The sequence below is a fragment of the Natator depressus genome, chromosome 3 (assembly GCF_965152275.1).
Source record: "Natator depressus isolate rNatDep1 chromosome 3, rNatDep2.hap1, whole genome shotgun sequence".
Classification (NCBI taxonomy): domain Eukaryota; kingdom Metazoa; phylum Chordata; order Testudines; family Cheloniidae; genus Natator; species Natator depressus.
Window position 1 is genome coordinate 148,665,591 of NC_134236.1, and position 20,235 is coordinate 148,685,825.

A 20,235-nucleotide genomic window follows, 5' to 3' on the forward strand; every position below is an offset into this window, starting at 1 on the left:
CTTTTTAGGATTCAGGACTGAAGTCAATTAAACTTACATTTTCTTTCTGGCATGATACAGAAGTTAAAGAGGGTGTTAACTGCGAGGTGTTAATTTTTAAATAAAGGTTAGATTGGTTACTAGTAAGTAATAAGGGTGGCAGCACACTGACAATTAAAAGGGACTACGGGGTGGGTGGAAGGGCAGCCTTGTGAAGATGGAGGTTGATAGATAAACTTAGTCCACTGGGCTCTGCACAAGGCCTCCTATCTGACTCTCAGAGGAGCAGTCAGAGAGTTGTCACAGAGAAGCAGATAGCTGTTATGTGGGGGCAACATATATAACGCCACTGAATTTGTTGTAATTCTCAATCTGTCCAGGAAAGTCAAACTACTTCTTTATTTTGGAGGGTTCACAGTGGAATAAAGGCATAAAAATACAGATAAGGGGAGGAAAAGGAGACTGGAGATAGTTTAAACAAAGAGAAGATTTGAAAGCTTCTGAGCAGCATCTGTGAGATATTGGGTACCTTCAGCACTGAAGTGTCTGATAATACATGGGTGTACTAGGAGGCCATCTGATGGCCTAAGCAATTCCTTATCACTAGACTGATAAAAAGGCATTCTGGCCTGGTATCCTGAGGAATATTGTACTTAAATTACAGTAAGGCCATAATCTGCCAGAGACCCATTTTTATGGGACAGTTGTGGGCGGGGGAGGGAACTTCCAAAAATTCAGGTAAGTAAAACACTTACTAACAGTAGCTCTTCTGTAAAGTAGTATCTATGAACATTAAAGGATTGACTATCATCAAAGAGAGCAAGCCCTGGAAGAACTCAGACTAAGGATATGTGTACACTTGGATTCCCAGCTCAAGGAGACATACTCACACTAGCTCAGCTCAACCTTGGGCACTAAAAACAGAAGGTAACTGCAGTAATGCTAGCGGCACTGCAGGGGGGAAGGGAGGCGGTTAGCTGTTCTGCGTACATGCTTGTCAGAGACCCTAGGCACAAACTCAGGGCGACTAGTCCATCCCACCACTTGCACTGCCACAGCTACGCTGTATTTTTAGTAAAAAGAAAAGGAGTACTTGTGGCACACAAGTACTCCCTTTTCTTTTTGCGAATACAGACTAACACAGCTGCTACTCTGAAACCTGTATTTTTAGTGTGCTAGTGCAATCAGAGCTAGCACGAGTGTGTCTCCTTGAGCTATGAAACACAGCCCAAGCACCAAGTGTAGACATACCCTATCCTGTACAGAAAGTTCTTATTGGAATAAATGTGATAAAAATAAAAAATTGGGAAAGATATAGGTGCTGTGTCTAATTTCAGTGAAATTCTTTCTCCCTTGACGTCAATGTCAAAACTCCCATTGATAGCCATGGAACTGGGATTTCACTCTTTATGTCAACAATGCCATCTGTCAGCATGCTGGAGAGGAATTCACTCTAGGGAAAGGAAATTGTTGTATTCATGCCCTCATAAGTGTAGCATGATAAGAGAACATTTCTTTAATATATATTTGATGGCAGAATGTTATCTCCTCAGCAAAAAATTAAAAGAAAAATATAAAGAACGGAAGGGGATTAATCGTGGGGAAAGACAAAGACTCATAGATTTTAAGGTCAGAAGGAACCATCATAATAATCTAGTCTGATCTCCTCAATAGTGCAGGCCACAGAACCTCACCCACCTAGTCCTGTAATAGACCCCTAATCTCTGTCTGAGTTACTGAAGTCCTCAAATTATGGTTTAAAGACTTCAAGTTACATAGAATCCCCCATTTACAGTAGTTTAAACCTGCAAGTGACCCATAAACTATGCTGCAGAGCAAGGTGAAAAACCCCCAGGGTCTCTGCCAATCTGACCTGGGGGGAAATTGTTTCCCAACCCCCCAAATGATGATCAATTAGACCCTCAGCACATGGGTAAGACCCCCAGCCAAACACCTGGAAAAGAATTCTCTGTAGTAACGTACAGCCCTCCCCATCTAGTGTCCCATCACCAGCAATTAGATATATGCTGTTAGCAGTCACAGATCAGCTACATGCCATTGTAGGTAGTCTCATCATACCATCCTGTCCAAAAACTTATCAAGCTCAGACTTAAAGCCAGTTAGGTTTTTTGCCCCCACCGCTACCCTTGGAAGGCTGTTCCATAACTTCATTCCTCTGATGGTTCGAACTCTTCACCTAATTTCAAGCCTAAACTTATTGAGGGCCCATTTATATCCATTTGTTCTTGTGTCCACACTGGTGCTTAACTTAAATAACTGCTCTCCCTCCCTGGTATTTATCCATGTATTTATAGAGAACAATCATATCTCCCCTCAACCTTGGTTTGGTTAGGCTAAACAAGCCAAGTTATTTAAGGTAGGGTTTCCATTTCTTGGATCATCCTAACAACCTTTCTCTGCCCCTGTTGCAGTTTGAATTCATCTTTCTTAAACATGGGAGACCAGAATTGCACACAGTATTCCAGATGAGGTATCACCAGTGCTCTGTATAATGGTACTAACACTTCTCTGTCTCTACTGGAAATACCTTGCCTGATGCATCCTTGGACTGCATTAGCCTTTTTCATGACCACATCCCATTTGAAGCTCATAGTGATCCTGTGATCAACCAATACACCAAGGTCTGTCTCCTCCTCTGTCACTTCCAACTGATACATCCCCAGCTTATAGCAAAAATTCTTGTTAGTTTCTAAATGCATGAACTTGCACTTTGCACTGTTAAATTTCATCTTTTATTCCAGTTTACAGGGTCATCCAAATCTTCTTGTATAATACTTGTTCTCCTCCGTATTGGCAATACAGCCCAGATTTGTGTCATCTGCAGATTTTATTAGCACACTCCCACTTTTGTGCCAAACCTTAAAAAAATGTTTTTAAAAAATTAACATTAATCACAGTGTTAAATAAGATTGATCCCAAGACCGATCTCTGAGGAACTCCAGCCAGACAGTTCACCTTTCAGTAGTACCTGTTGTACTCTCCCCTTTAACCACTTCCTTATCCACCTTTCAATTCTCATATTAATACTCATCTTCTCCAATTTAACTGACACAGTTCCACATGGGAAATTATTTAATGCCTTACTGACATCCAGGGAGATTAGATATACTGCATTTCCTTTGTCTAAAAAATCAGTTATCTTCTCAAAGAAGGAGATCAGGTTGGTCTGGCATGATCTACCTTTTGCAAAATCATGTTGTATTTTATCTTAATTACTGTTCACCTCTATGTCCCTACCTACTTCCTCTTTCAAAATTTGTTCCAAGACCTGGCATACAATTGAGGTCAAACTAACAGGCCTGTAATTTCCTGGATCACCTTTTTTTCCTCTTTCTTAAAAATAGGAACTATATTTGCAGTTCTCCAGTCAGAGGCTATGACCCCCAAATGTACAGATTAATTAAAAATCCTTGCTATTGGAGTTGCAATTTCATGTACCATTTCCTTTACTGTTCTTGGACAGAGATTAACCGGGGGCCCCCACAATTTAGTCCTATTATGCTTTTTGCGTTATTATGGCTCTGATAATTTCTACCTCCATATCCTCATTCCTATTAGCCACCCTGCCACTACCCCTAAACTCTTCATTAGCCTTATTAAAAACTGAGGCAAATATTTGTTTAGGTCAGTGGTTCTCAACCAGGGGTATGCAGAGGTCTTCCAGGGGATACATCAACTCATCTAGATATTTTGCATAGTTTTACAACAGGCTACATAAAAAGCACTAGCACAATCAGTACAAACTAAAGTTTCATACCAACACTGACTTCTTTATACTGCTCTATATACTATAATCTGAAATGTAAATACAATATTCATATTCCAATTGATTTATTTTATACTATATGGTAAAAATGAGAAAGTAAGAAATTTTTCAGTAATAGTGTGCTGTAACACTTTTGTATTTTTATGTCTGATTTTGCAAGCAAGTAGTTTTTAAGTGAGGTGAAACTTGGGGGTACTCAAGACAAATCAGACTCTTGAAAAGGGTACAGTAGTCTGGAAAGGTTGAGACCCACTGGGTTAGGTGTTGGACCATGCATAAATTATCTTTAATATCTACCCCATCCTCAGTGTTTAGCCATCCCACAGCTTCTTTTCTTGTTTTCTTTTTATTTCTGGCTATAGACCTTTGCAAGGTCCAACTCTGCTTGGCTTTTGGCAGTTCTCACAAGGTAGCTTTCCTTGCTGATCCATTCCTTGTAGTCTTGATTTCCTGAAGGTGATAAATTCATGTTCACAATGTCTGTTACTGTATTTCTGATTATATATAAAGAGAGAGGAGAGTAATGTTTTATAATTTCCTCATTAAAAAAAAATTAACACATCTTAAAGAAATAACATAAAATTGGTAGTCTCTTTCTAACCAGTGGGACTTTTTAAAAGAAAAGTGGCTTAAATATCATTTTGACTCTATACAATCCTTAACTGTAAATCTTTCCTTTGCTAGTTTACAGATTACCAAAGCTATGTGATTCATGGCTGCTTGGAGAACAACCCCACCCTGGAGAGATCAATTGCATTATTTAACGGTATCTCTAAGTGGGTCCAGCTGATGGTTCTTAGCAAGCCAACACCCCAGCAAAGGGCAGAAGTAATCACAAAGTTTATCAATGTTGCAGAGGTAAGACTAACCTTTGAGTGGTTTTGTCTGCTCGAATGAAATAATAGAAACTAGTGCTACAGAAAACTGATGAACTAGACGTGCAGGCAAGGTGCTTTCTTGCTGAAAGCTTATTCAGTCATAGCTGATGCGCATTCATTGAGCTATTTGTAAATCAAAATGTTAAAAAGATGTTCCTAGATATGAAAATTTGATAGTAACTTCTCATTACTGTTCACATTTTTGGCTTCTTGTATTCAAGATGACATTCTGGGAATTAGTCAGTTGAATGTTTTTATGTTGTCCTGCTCTACAGGAAATCAGAGGTGCTAAACTAGGTCATTATGATATACTATGATCAAATCTATATTTCTGTAGAATTTCCATTGCATTTTAGCAGTAACTAACTTTATCTGCTTTAGCACAGGTACAGCAGTAGTCAGTATCCTACAATAAAGGCCCTCAGTCTTTTTGCTGATATGTTTAATTCCACTGCAGAAGCTGCTTCATCTCCAGAACTTTAACACGCTGATGGCAGTTGTGGGAGGCCTAAGCCACAGCTCTATTTCTCGTCTCAAAGAAACTCACTCTCATCTATCTTCCGAGGTTACAAAGGTACAAGAGTGTCTCTAATATGAAGGGATCCAAAATATAAATATCGGACTTTACCGTGTAATATCTGTAGTGTGTAATGGGTATTACAAGATATATCAGCAGCAGAACACTTGAACCATTGTACTGGGGCAGCCTAAAAGGCAGACTAATCAGATTGCTCTTGATGGAAAACTATTTGATTGTGGAGAACTTGTTTTTGGGTGACTGTGGTGGGGATAAAATGGACGTATTCAGCGTCCTGATGTGACTTGCTTAAGCTGCACTCAGAATAGATCAAACAAATGTTATGAATGGTCTTACAGAGTCTTGCGTCTATGTCTGTTTATAGGACTGGAATGAGATGACAGAACTGGTCTCCTCCAATGGAAACTACTGCAACTACCGCAAAGCTTTTGCTGACTCAGTTGGCTTCAAAATCCCCATATTAGGAGTTCACTTGAAAGACTTGATAGCCGTTCATGTCGTCTTTCCAGACTGGATAGATGAGAACAAAGTAAACATAGTGAAAATGCAGCAACTATCCATTACCTTGAATGAACTGGTTTCCCTGCAGACTGCGACCCATCATCTAGAGCCAAATATGGATTTAATTAACCTGCTAACAGTAAGTGTCATGAAGGTTCTGATTCACCTCTTGTCACAGCCCAGTAGGTGCACTCAAGTTAATAGGACTATTCATGAGAGCAAGAATTTGCAGGACAGCACTCTTAGTATGTTGGTTTTTTTTTTTTAATAAAGGTGAAGATAAATAGGACAAATATATAAAATAGAAGCCAGTCTAGGTAAAACATGAATAAGGTCACAGAAGACTTTGACAAGATACAGTCTTCGCTAGTTGGAGCTAGAAGCTGGAATAGACAACTGAATTGATCGACTTCCTACTCTGTAGATGAGATGTACATCTCCATCCTGTGAGATGTAAAAAGAGGTTCTGACCATTTACAGTTGTTAAACATACATTGGCATTTTTCACTGTGTCCAAACCAGAGTTGTAAAACAAACAAACAAACAAACAAAACCCATATGACTATGCAGATAGTCCACATGGATTCCACGCTAACTTCTGTGTTAAAATATACCTTTTTAATTTAACCTTCATTTGTTTTATGGGGGTGGGGAATTTTCTTGTTTACTTATACACACACACACAAATCTGTTGTACATTTTCAAGTCTGCGTATTCTTTCAAACCTAAATATGAGGAAGTGGGACTTCAGACAGAAAAACCAAAGCAATAGGAAGCTGAGCCTGAAGGGCAAGAGCTGGATCCTGTGAAGTGGTAGCTGAAGTACTATTTACCTGTTGACATTTACATGAACTACTGTTGTCTGTGTTCATAGAGGGCCTGATCCTGATTTCACTGGGACCTGAGGGGCCTTAACACCTCTCAGGACTTTGCAGAATCAGGCCCATAGTTTTGTGCACTTGTATTCTTATGATTCCTTTGCCTCTAATACTTTTTGTTTTGTTTTTTAATCTTTTTCCTCATTTGTTAGTCACCTTCAAAAAGTTGGATCCCATTTTCATTTTCCTTTTTTTAAACCATCCACTGGACATAACTGAGTAAGAGATGGGTGCTTGCCTCTTTATGATACTGGGTCAGATGCGTCTCTATCATAACTCCACTGACTTCAGTTACACCAGGGTTAAAGTTGACCCATTACGTTGACTTTCTAATTGAGTGGCATTACATACTGCAATGTTAAAGCCCTAAACTCTGGTCATGAGTTAACATTTATTTGAGGCTTCACCTGCTTTTCATTTAGTGAGTGTACTGCTTTAACACGGTGGTGTCACATCAGCTTTTAAAACTTTAGTAGAATAGATAGCTCAATGTATCCTAAAACTCCTTGGGTGAAATCCTGGCCCCATTGTAACCTTTGGGAGTTTTGCCATTGGCTTCAGTGAAGTCAGGGGTTGTAACCCCTTCTTGGAGTCATACTATGAATATTTTTTCAACATCTAGATACTACTCAGATTGGTACCATATAAATAACTAAAATAAACTGTTAAAATTTTCACAAAAGAATCTATTATTGTACTCTAATAGCAAAGTCATACAGTAGCTGAAATATTTCTGAAATATACTGGTCAATAAGTCAATGAGAATAGTTTGATCACGGGGGGAGAGAAAAGCTAAGATTTGCTGCCAAAATCTGGAAAGAATTGCAAACTAAATATAGTTGACCCCTGCTAAAACATGAGCTCTTCCAGTGTGTTTTTCCTCCCTCACTATTAAATGTTGTACTTGATTTCCACTACACAGAAGGATAATTTTGTATTCGATCTATTGCTGCCTTTTCCATGTTTAATGTCAACTTCCTTCTAATCTTTAACTTGCCTCGAGAAGCTAGCTCCCTTATGGAGCCAGTAAATGGGTACAGTATTGTGCATCTCACTGTGAATCAGCCAATCAACCTGTTCGTTATGTACTGGCACCACTTTCCCACTAACTCTCTTCAGAAACTTTTGGTACATGACTTCCCCAGTCAGGCTTGAATACCCGTGTGTAAAATGACTGCAATACCATAAGGGATTGGAGGTCTTTAACATGCCAAGCATTCTCACTGCTCTCAACTGCCAACAATCTGGCCTTCAGTTACTTGACAGGTTAATCATTGGATGTATACTTGCTCGTCAGACAGTTCAAAACTAAACTAAATGGGTATCTCACTGAGAACGTGATCGTGTGGGGCTTTGCCGTTGCCTTCTCTGGCGTTTCTCATTGATCAATCTGTGTCTCTTACTCTTTTGAGTAGTTTGGATGATGATGATGATTGCACAATGTTAATGTTAATGATTAAGGGATGACATCTACTTGCTCCATAGATAAAGGCTGCAGCCCAAATTTCTCTTTAAAGATGAATTTTACATCCCCTCTAAAATCCACGTATGTAGTCAGATTAGCTTGAAAGTGGGTAGACCAGCACAGGGGCAGTGGTAGAGTTTCTGCCAGTTTGAGGCCACTTCATCAAGGAGTCCTTAGGGATACAACAGCCAAAAAGTTAGCCATTTTAGCACTGCAAAAATCTAATTCCTTTTGGACAGTGAGGGGAGGAATAAGGGACGGGAAGCCCATGAAACTATCTCGGTACAGCACTTGCTGAGGTTCATAGATTTAAGACCAGAAGAGACCGGCGACGCTTCTTGCTGCTGCTGCTTCTCAGCGGCATTTCGGCAGCGGGGTGTCTGGCACCCACCACAGTCTTCTGGGAATAGAAATATGCTATTCCCACAGAAAGGTTGGGGACCACTGATCTAGACTGACCTCCTGTATAACACAGGATTTCATCCTGTTACTCCTGTATTGAGCCCAATAATCTAGTCCTAATCCAATAATCTAACTCAATGTAATCTAAAACTATTTAGAACACCCATATGAGATGTAGTACTCTCACTGATGTCAGTGGTAATTGCTGAGTGTTCAGCACTTTAAAGGTCAGGCCACTTATTTTAGGTGCTTAAAATATGAATTTAGGAGCCCACTTTTTAAAATCTTGGCCCTTATGCGTTTCAGTATAAAAACGAACATTCTGTGAGCTAGAAAGTCAGTTGCTTGTACAAGCTGAAAACAAATCAAAGAGCTGTGTGGTAACTAAAATGTCACAAAAGTGAGTATTGCTATACTGGTGCATGTCACATTTTCCCCCATATTAATGTGCTATAGGAGACTGTGACAAAATGAGAAACGGCTTGAAGCACTAGAAGCTAAATTCAGAGGTGATGTGTAAATTAGATGTATTTATACACCCTTACTAACGTGCAAGGAAATCAATCTTGGCATGACTTAAAAGTTGAGGCAAGAACAAGGTGTAAATTAAAAGAGGGGGGTGGCTTAATCTCACTTCAGGGTCTTACACTGTTGGTCTGTGCTATGCTCCCTTCCCCTCTGACTCCTCGACATTTGAGCTATACCAGTTTAGGGCATGTATACAGTGCCCTGCAGTTTGGATTATTTGGGGTGAATAGCAATGTGCACCGAAGTGCTGCACTGTACACTCCAGACAAACTTAAAGGTCCCTAGTTCTCACTAATGTATCCTCTTCAAACAGGACTCCATTAGTACAAACTAGTACACAGTGTCCACACAGGAAAGTTACAGCATGGAACTTTGGTGCACACCAAAATCAACACATCCCCTTAATCCGAACTGCAGGGCAGTGCAGACATGCCCTTAGTTTCCCATTGACTGAGTGGGCCAAATTCATAGGTGAGCTGTATAAAGTTTCTTTAAAACTGATGCAGGTAGTCAGGCAGCAGCAGAACTGGGAAAGGTTCTAGGAAAAGCTCTACATTAAGGAAGAGTACCTCTAAGAATAATACTGTTCTCCCCCTGCCATTCCCCCCTCCCCCAAGAGTATTATTGGGAAACGATAATTTTGAAAGGAGCGTGGGAAGGCTTAATTTAATGCTGGGATAATAATACCTGCTGCACAATCTCTCCAATATTGATGTGACTTCACATTCCCTTTACTCTTATAACATGGATTAGCGTCTGACTGTAGGCAGCTGTTGAATTCCTTAAAAGGACTGAAGATAATGCATAGGTACTTTGCTAATCTACCACACATTTAATACAACAGCATATTAACCACATTTGATGCCAGAGTTTTTTGTTTTCTCTCTATTTTTAGCTTTAACAGTTACTTAACTAACCTGTTCTGAGACTATGCAAATAACTGGAAAGTCCCCATCATTTTTAGTCTAGCGAAGCAAAGTGACAAATACCTAAAAATCGAATGGAAAGTCAGTCACCCTCACAAACTCTTGCTTGGTGAAGCTTCTTTTACAAAACAGAAAATTAATTTATAACTCTTTATTTTTCAAAATGATTTATAAATAAAACAAGAATGATAATTAAATTTAAAATTAAGAGCTACTTTCCATTATAAAGGGAGTAGTAGGGTATTTTTCCCCAGCAGTTTTGCCTATCTTTCACTGAAATGCTGTGTAACTATTCTGTAACTGTATGATGTATTGAGAACTACATAGTAATTGTATATCTTTAAATTATTTACTAGTATTTGAATGAATTGAGTAACTAATCCCAACCCCTAAAAGATTTTATGATTAGACAATATTTAGTCCTACATTGTACTTACATGTTAAGTTTATTAAACTAAACATATCTGCTCATTAAAGGCCAAATCTCTATTGGTGTAAATGGGTACAATTAAATATCAATGATAAAAATTGCAATATGGGTACACTCTCCCTCCCCAGACATACACCCTCCCGTCTTACCCTATCTCCAAATGGCAAAACTTCTCTTGGCTTCAAAGGGAGCAGGACAAGGTCCTTAAATTTCAAACTACTAACTCTGTCATTCGCAACCTGAAGTTTTGCCTGTTTATATGAACAGAGAATTTGGATGTACATGTACTTGGGTAAATAACTACATGAACAAAGCATATTACATCAGTTATATAAAAGAGTTCTGTGTAGCTCAAAAGCTTCTCTCTCTCTCTAACAGTTACATCATAGTACATTTATTGTCTCTGGGGCAAATGCTGCACTCTCACTCACCCACCAATATGGGCTTGCAAGGCTCAGAAGGCAATGTACCAGTAAAATTAATGAAGCTGAATGAGTGGAAGACTCTTCCACTAGAGTGTGTGATCCTACTAAATGTTGCGTGTATGAAATGAATCCAAATATCTCTAACGTGAACAATAGGTAAAAAAAAATAGGTACCTATGTGAACAATAGGTAAAAATTTTCACAAGAGCCTAAGTCCCATTTTCATTGAGACTGAGGCTCCTAAGTGCCTTAGGCCTTCTGAAAATTTTATCAAGTATCTGTTGTTGTTAATGTGTCCGCTGAAGTTCTCCCGAAATGAAGCTGAGTTATGGGTGAGGATTTTGAAATTTAGCTATCACTTGTTTGTATGAAGCCACTTGCACCAGTCTTTTTCAGAATATTTTTTCCTCATAAATCTTGAGTCAAAGATAATTCTGTAAACAGCACCTCTTCAAATCTTTGAACAAAACAATCCTGATTTTGCAAGGTAGATAACTTCAAATCATATCAGAATTACTCCAGAATCTACTAATGCAGTGACATGATCACAGGAAACATGTAATGTTGTCTCCTGCCTCTTGCATACTCCAAGCCATTAGTGTTGATGATTTCTTTCCTTTATAGTTTAGAGTGGGTAAGACGTTGTGTATGATAAATCATTATTGTTAGAGCTGAGTGAAAGCTGCTAAAGTAATTCACAAACATTTGTTTCCATTTTTAGCAAACAATTTTTACTGTATTTGTGCCCTTTTTCTCATTTGCACAGCAAATCCACTAGCCTGGAGGACTATTGGGTTGACCACGCCTATCCAGGAGGGTCTGGGAATGGAGCTGAGGGAGAAGGTGCTCATTCAGATACATGAAGATCTAAGGCCACATAAGCAGGGAGTGCCTGTGGTATTCATAGTGAGCAGAGTAGGAACTGGAGACATGAGATGAAGTGATGGATTGGTTGGGAATGAAACACTGGATTTGAGGACTCTGCTGATCCACAGAAGGAAGGAGCTTCTCCTTTGGCTTGCATCTAGTTGTGTACCTCATGAGATAGGGTCTATGCTCTAGTGTCCTCAGTCTCCAGGGTTTCTCTTGAGTTATCTGAGCAGTGGGACTTCCTCCTTTGTTACAACTTGGCATTATCTCTGCAGAGCAGCAGCAATAACATACCTGCTTCTGATGCACGGGACCCTCCCAGGTCATTGCTGCTCACAAGCAGTGGATAGCGTATAGTACCCTGCTTTCGGCAGTAACCATCACTGGACTGGAGCCGTGAGCAGCACTGATCCTATTAAACTTCTCCTCTGCTGAGTCCTGAGGGTCTGAGCCTGCCAGGAAGGAAAAGGAGGAAAAGATAGCGGAGGCAGGAACACAAAAGGGAAAGATTGCCACTGCCTTCCCCACCCCCTCCAAAAAAAAAAAAAAAAAGTCCTTGGACTTCCCAGCAGAGAGCATAATGTGATCTGCTTGTATTAAGTGCAGAAGAATAGAGTTTGTGATGCAGTTACCAGACTTTATACAGGGGGAGGGGGAGTAAGATGGCACTGAAGCTCTTCACAAGTGAGCGAGCTGCCTCTGTGGGCCTGGATGGGCTCAGTCAACACATTCATCCTCCAGAGTAGCGGATTTCCTCTTCTTAGAAGTCTAATTTATGGTAAGACAAAACTGACAGGTTTGACTGTTGATGTCTGTCCTTGAAAACAAGTTTGCTGGCAGAAGTTTTTTGTCGTGACACTATAGAATATGGGCAGAAGGTGAATTTTGAACTTGTAATGACAAGTATTTGCACCAGCAGCTTGAGGCTGAGTTTTATGTTCATCCAGTCAGGGAATAGAAATGGACCATGAGACTTACATATCCAATCAAAGCAGCTTGAGTTTTGAACTGCCTGTATCTAGTGCTCACTGCAAATAGATTCAGGAGATTCGTGGGCTGAAATACGTTATATAAAACACTTGTAAAATAACATTGAACCAAAACCACTCTGTGATATGTTTGCAAGCAATTTGTGAGGTAAAAATATCCGAAATGAACAAATAGGTTTGTTGCAAATAGTTTGCCAATTTCTAATCAGCACGGTTTAAAATGTTACCTCTGTTTATGTTACAAATACATGACCAGGATGTTTGTTTCCTTCTTGCATCTCTCATATACACTGGATTCTTTTTCCAGGATTGTTGATTGCTGAGCTGCTGACAATGAAGCGTTTGTGGCAGGGTAATTCTTTGCACATGTTTTCATCCTTTGACAATGGTCAAAATGTGGTTCTGCCAAACATGACGTGTTGTAACATACTACAGCTGGGGACTGTAATAGTTCATATCCTCTGCTGACTAGTACAGAGGGCAACTTGTAACACATTTGCTAGTGAGTTACAATAGCTCCATCAAAAATAGTATTCTTGCATATCTGTGCACCTCCACACACAAAGCCTCCCTACTTACGCTGAGTGCCAAATGGGAAAATTCCCGTTGACTTTTGTAGGAGCAAAAAGAGTCCCTTATTTTAAACTACTAAGCTTGCCTGTCATTTCCAACCTGATCGAATAAATATCACTGTTTTCCTGCCTGCTTATTTACAGCTTTCCCTGGACCTCTACCACACAGAAGATGATATTTACAAGCTCTCATTGGTGCTAGAACCAAGGAATTCTAAATCAGTAAGTCACTATTATTGAATTTTGAAGGGGATACAGTTGCATATCAATTTTAGTATATTTATAGTAGCAATAATGAGATTATACCCTTAAATGCCTGGGAATTAGAAGAAAATAGACCCATTGGTGTTTGCCTGGTTCAAGTTTAATTAAAGTCTTTTTCATGTGTTTTTTATTATGAAGGTGGTCACTCATTATAGTTTTTATATGCATTTGTAAACGGGATAATTTAGAAGCTTCTTGTAAAATGTCCCAGATTTCATCTTTAATGGCTTTTAACCAAGCCTCAACAGGTTGCAAGAAATTTAGTGGTGTTTTATGTTAAGACACCATTTACAATTTTACTATTAACTAAATATTTTTCATGGGTCCCTTTCTCTGATTTTTGGATGACGATGATTGATAAAATTTTGTTTAAAAAAAATTAGTCCAAAGGTTGGTCTGCTGTTAATGATTTGGTATTTTATATCCCATCACATTCTAACTTTGTTTATACAAACATCAACTATATATTGCACTCTAAAACATGATTCATAATAATGTAAATCATATTACAGTAGGAATATGTTTTAACATCTGTATTTTTCCTGTGCTTTAAAAGAACACATTAGAGTGGACCCTGAGAAACTGGTGTGTTTTTTTTATTGTGCTTTAAGAAGAATAGAATGTAGCTGAATCTAGTAAATATTCAATCTGTATTAATGGACCCTTAATTTAAATTATTTCCATTTGTCCTCCAGTAAAAATCTTAGGACTCCAAAGAAGTCCACTTTCAGTTTATTAATTCCAATATTGTTTTACTCATCCAGGGCCCAGTCCTGCCACATGTCTCAACTCTAAAATCAGTGGAAATTGAGGGAGCCCAGGTACCTTCTAGGAGATGTTTAGCAGATTGCAGGACTGGGTCCCAAAACTTCTAAGTTGATTGTGTGTAAATCCAGTCTTTTCAAAGCTTGTCTGCATTATGTAGGTTTTAAAAGCTTTGCAACCCCAAATACATTGTTTCCCTGTCTGTAGCAAATCATTTTGGGGGATTAATCAAGTTTCTTGATATAATCATAGTGCTGAGCCCATGAATAAGAACTGTTACTGTGGACAGTGTGCTGTAAGGTCATCTTTGCTCTGGTCAAACGTAGAACAAAAGAAACCTTTTTCTAAAAATACCTGAAAATGGGGACTTCTCCTCTGACTATTTCAACAGGCTTTCGATTTTAATTCACTCTCAATTCCTGGAATTAATGTAACGCTTCTTTGTTCTTCTTGGTTTCTAGGGTATGATTTGGTAGTAAAAATGCACACCTACTTGATCATTAATCAGTCTATCTCTCTCATCCCTTGTCTCCTCTAAACCCCTTATATGCCTCCATTGCCATCAACAACTGCAACACTGAATTGCTGTAGCAATGTGTCAAGAAGTAATGATGGGTCATTACTATGAAAAAATTAAATAAACACTTCACTGCTTTATTCTCCAGTCTCTTTTTAAAATAAAGATTATATAAATATTTTTTTTCAAATACTGCAGGAAGCAGTCCTGTGACCTTAGCAATACCATGAATGATCAGGGACTTCTATATAAGTAATTAATGAATAATCAGTGACACTCAGCATTTGCAACAGAGTACCAAAAAATGCTATAGCAATTTTCATTTGATAGCAATGTACCAATAATGATATACTGTTATAAACCCAAATTTAGAAAAGCGGGGTAACATTTTCAAAAGCACCTACACTAGAAAGTTTTTTGTTGTTTTAACTATGCCAGTATAGTTAAAAAGTAGCAAAACCCTGTAGTGTGGATGCAGTTACACCAGTATAAAAGCTCTGATATTGTATAAATTATTCTGGTTTGGGAAGCAAAGTAAGTTCTGCCAGTTACAGCATCTTGATACCAGTAGAACTGTATCTATGCTAGGGTTTTTACTGGTATAACGATGTTGCCAAAAAAATCACACCCTTAACTGACATAGTCCTATTGGTAAAACTCAAGTATAAACCAGCCCTTAGTCTCATTTTCAAAAGCGACTTAGGCTCTTAAATCAATGAACACTGCAATCAATTGGGACTTTTTCTTATATAGGTGCCTATTACCCCCCACCCCCTGTCCCGTTTTTTCACAGTTGCTATCTGGTCACCCTACTAGAAGGAACAGCATTCTGCTAGTGTATCCTTTAAATTGGGCTCAAATTATATTTTAATTGTAACTATATAAAAAAATTTAAGTTGACAAGAGTGTACACAATAGCTGAGCCACTGCACAATCTTGTTTATATTGCCCTTTTCAATCCCTCTTTTTCCCCTCCACCCCTCTGCCCCCAAAACAAACCTAATTTCTTCTCACCTTCCTCCTGCCCCCCAAAAAAGAATAGAGGTTGGCTTAAAAATTAACAGCTATAAAAATGTTTGGGGTTCTCTTTATTTATCTTCTGGTTTGAGCATTTAGGGTTCACTCCATTTATTGGGTTAAAGCTGATTCTCTTGCATAACTCCATGAGCTGGGATGTTAAGAAAATATCATAGAATCATAGAATATTAGGGTTGGAAGAGACCTCAGGAGGTCATCTAGTCCAATCCCCTGCTCAAAGCAGGACCAACACCAACTAAATCATCCCAACCAGGTCTTTGTCAAGCCGGGCCTTAAAAACCTCTAAGGATGGAGATTCCTCCCTAGGTAACCCATTCCAGTGCTTCACCACCCTCCTAGTGAAATAATGTGTGCAAATATCCAGCCTAGACCTCCCCCACTGCAACTTAAGACCATTGCTTCTTGTTCTGTCATCTGCCACCACTGAGAACAGCCTAACTCCATCCTCTTTGGAACACCCCTTCAGGTAACTGAAGGCTGCTATCAAATCCCCCCTCACTCTTCTCTTCTGCAGACTAAATAAGCCCAGTTCCCTCAGCTTCTCCTCATTAGTCATGTGCCCCAACCCCCAATCATTTTCGTCGCCCTCCACTGGACTCTCTCCGATTTATCCACATCCCTTCTGTAACGGGGGGACCAAACCTGGAGTAATACTCCAGGTGTGGCCTGTGTCTAGGTCACTCTGAACCCTATCCCTACCCTCCATTGTATCTACCTCTTCCCCCCAGCTTAGTGTCATCTGCGAACTTGCTGAGGGTGCAATTAATCCCATCATCCAGATCATTAATAAAGATGTTGAACAAAACCGGTCCCAGGACCGACCCCTGGGGCACGCCGCTTGATACCAGCTGCCAACTAGACATCGAGTCATTGATCACTACCCATTGAGCCAGACAATCTCGCCAGCTTTCTATCCGCCTTATAGTCCATTCATCCAATCCGTACTTTTTTAACTTGCTGGCAAGAATACTGTGGGAGACCGTATCAAAAGCTTTGCTAAAGGCAAGATATATCACATCTACCGCTTTCCCCATATCCACAGAGCCAGTTATCTCATCAGTCAGGTTGGTCAGGCATGACTTGCCCTTGGTGAATCCATGTTGAATCATGTGGGATAGCAACAACGGACCTATAAGGCAGGGGTTCTTTGGTTTGTTCATTATCTCCAAACCTCCATAGTCTCCATCAATAGTCATGTAGCAGTAAGATACCAAACTTGCAGGCCAATCCTGCAAGATGCTAAGTGCCTCCCAGCTCTCTTGGACTTCCTGCCAGCTATATGGGTTTTCCCCACAGACTATAAGTTTTCAGACCCTCATGTGGGTCTGCAAGGGATTCCCTGTTGGACTAGGGATTTTCCCTTCTGAGAAGCTCTTTCCCCATTACCCCACCTCCAAGGGAAGGGCAGCCAATAGGACCTGCTGTGCATGCTGGGTGGCTGCCTAATCCTTCAGCATGTGTCACAAGCAGCACTCTCTCCCAGCAGGAGCAGCAGCACTCCTATGAACTGAGAGTTACAGCTGGTCGGGAAACTGTGATGAAACAATTTTTTTTTGTCTGAAAAGCTAATTCATCAAAATCAGAACTTTTTGTGGTAACCTAACAGTGTCAACAACACTTCATCATCATCAAGAAATTGTTTCTCAGGCCCAGGATGGAATTTCTGGTCAAAACAAGAGAGACACCATCCTGGCCCCTTCTCTGAATAACCAATAGCCTGTAGCTAGGGCACTCAACCACTATGTGAGAAACCCAGGTTCAAGTCCCTACTCTGCCTGACTTAGAGCAGGGACTTAAATCTGGGTCTTCCACTTCACAGTTGAGTGCCATAACCACCAAGCTATTGGCTATTCTGGGGTCTCCCTTGCTCTCTCTCTTTTCAGCTTGAAAAGTTTTCATCCTCATGCAGAACAGGAACATTTTCAGAATACCAAACTTTCACAGGGTGGGAAGAGCACCTCCCACTCAGCTCCACTGAGAGATACTGTGAGGTACTAAATGCCTTCTATATGCTGAGGTCTGCAGAAGTTGAGAGCGCTCTGTACCTCACAGGATCATTCCCTAATACAGCAATGGTTCCCAGACACCCTAACATCACTCTGCTAAGCTCTGGGGCTTGGGGGTTATTACTGATGGGTGTTTTTTATTTTAAAGGGAAGGAACATGTCAAAGAGTGACCACAGCAATAAGAATGCAGTAATATCAGCTAGACTCTCATTCAGAGTAGTTATAAGTTTAGTGTGTTAATTTTAAAAGACTGTGTACTTCAAAAATGTGGAACTTGCAGTTGCAGGGGTGCAGCAAACTGTTCCTCTGAGACATGAACTCTAGCAAAGAAAGTCCCTTGCACGTTAGTCTTGGGATAAAACAACGATTTGAGCACGATAGATGTGCAGAGTCATTTGTCACGTTACTTTCTTGTTTGAATTAACTTGAGCTCTCTGGACTTGTGAGTATAGAGATTTCTCTTTCCTAAACTTGCCTCCACAGTCTCATTGTAGGAGTTATATACCTAGGTTTGCAGCTACAGAAACTACAAGAGCAGTGAGGGGGAATGTGTATGTGTTCCTCAACTCCTAACAGCCTTGGGCCAACGGTATAACTAATCCACCCCACTGATGCACCCAGGTCCTCTCTTCCTGCCAAACACAGCTGCATAGGAACCTTTACCCCTTTTTTCCCCCCCTCAATGGCAATGTGTAAAATACTTTTATTATATGTAGCTATATTGATAGTTTTTAAACACAAATTCTAAACACTACCTAAGTTTTAGATAGTTTAACTCGCTCTGCCTCAAGTCACATGAGCCGGTACCCTTCTACCAGGAAGCCTGACAACCTGTGAGACTCGAATTCAGTGCTTGCTAAAATTACACAAGCACCTTTTGAGCCTTTGGGCTCTTGATCTCTCTTCAATGTCTCACTGAAGATTTCTTTCCTGGTTGCCATCGCCTCAGCCAGGTGTCTCTCAGTTGCTGGCATAAATAAACAAGTCCACCTTCTGGCATTTTTCATAAGGATAAGGCTATTTTGAGGCCTCCCTTGAAATTTATAACCAAGGCTGTCTCAGATCTTTCACTTGAACAAGTTCATCTTGTCCTTTTTCTTCCCTAAACCACATAGTCACTCAGGGTGAGTCAGATTGTATTCTAGGTATCACATGTAGAGCTGGGTGTATGTTTTTCTTTTTAATTTGCCAAATAATGCAGCTTTGGTCAAGGCAAAACTATTTGTGACATTGACACAAATTCGTGAATAGTTCTGGCAAAATAATTTTTTGGAACTTAAGCACTGTTCACAAAACAGGGGGGAGGTTTTAGGGCACTCACCTAGGAGATTGCAGGCCCAAGTTCAAGTCCCTGCTCCAATGACTATTTAATTAGTCACCGCTAGCAGCGCTGCCACCATCACCACCAAACTCCCCCTCTGCTTTCAGTGCCCAGAAACTAAACAAAATGAGATGTTTTGTTGCAGGTCAAATAAAATGTTTCATTTGATCCAAAATGAAGTTTTTTGTCAATTTTTTTGATTCATCAAAATTTTGCATAATTGTCAGTTTGGGTCAAACTGAATTTTTTTTCCCAACTTTTCAGAACTGCCAACGAACTGAAAAAATCAGTTATTCACCCAACTCAAGTCACATGAGCTGTCAGCTACTGTTTAGACAAGAACATGCTATTCTGAAAATCAAACAGGCTGGCTGGCGCCTTTGGAGAGAAATCCAAAGGTTAGTCCCCCTGCTCAAAGGCTGTCTAAATGGATTAGGCTGAGTCCACAGTCCTTTTATGACCTCCCTAAAGTCCCTGTGCCAGAAAGATCTACGACTTGTTCCACTAGGACTAGCAGCTTCCCAACCAGGCAGTCGTAACATGCCTTTATCAGAAGTCAGTAGGGCTCCTATGTGGAACTCTGTCAATGCTTTCATAAACCACTATTCTCTTTACACTACACGAAGCATAAATGTTAATTTCAGGAGGGCGCTGCTTTCATCACTGTTGAACAAGCACTGCTCCTTGTCCCACCTCCTCAGAGAGGACAATGCTAGTTGTCTGCTAGTGGTGTGATTCTGTGGAGGCAACCTCAGTAAGGAGAAAAGGAAGTTACTTACCTTGTGTAACTCCTGTTCTCTGATTGTCTTGTCTCTACAGTGCCACACTGACCTTCCCTCCGCCCCTCTATTTTGGAGCCTGGTTACTGTTGAAGCACCTGGCGGTAGAAAGAAACCGGAGACAGTTAGCAGGGAAAGGCTATTCATGCATGCACCCTCAATTGTCACTGCTCCTGGAGGTTTGGTGGCTGCATGCTTAGGTGTAGGACTCCAACAGCATGGGGGCAATACAGTCTGAGAACTGGAGCTGTGTGAGGTAAGGAACTCCCCTCTTCCTTGAGACCTTACTTGGCATCTTACCAAACAGGTTTTTCACAGCCTCGCTGATCCGATAATTTGTCATTCTGGACTTCAGTGTTACTTTAGCAATGAACTT

General features: G+C 40.1%; 1 protein-coding gene across 1 annotated transcript in view; it reads left to right on the forward strand.

The window, feature by feature from the left end:
- Window positions 1-20,235, forward strand: part of RASGRP3 (RAS guanyl releasing protein 3) — an 88,331-nt gene that overhangs the window by 51,052 nt on the left and 17,044 nt on the right. Inside the window, exons 7-10 of the mRNA XM_074947079.1 lie at window positions 4,451-4,624; window positions 5,102-5,218; window positions 5,547-5,822; window positions 13,313-13,390. Of these exons, the coding sequence (XP_074803180.1) occupies window positions 4,451-4,624; window positions 5,102-5,218; window positions 5,547-5,822; window positions 13,313-13,390 (645 nt within the window). The remainder of the gene's footprint in view (window positions 1-4,450; window positions 4,625-5,101; window positions 5,219-5,546; window positions 5,823-13,312; window positions 13,391-20,235) is intronic.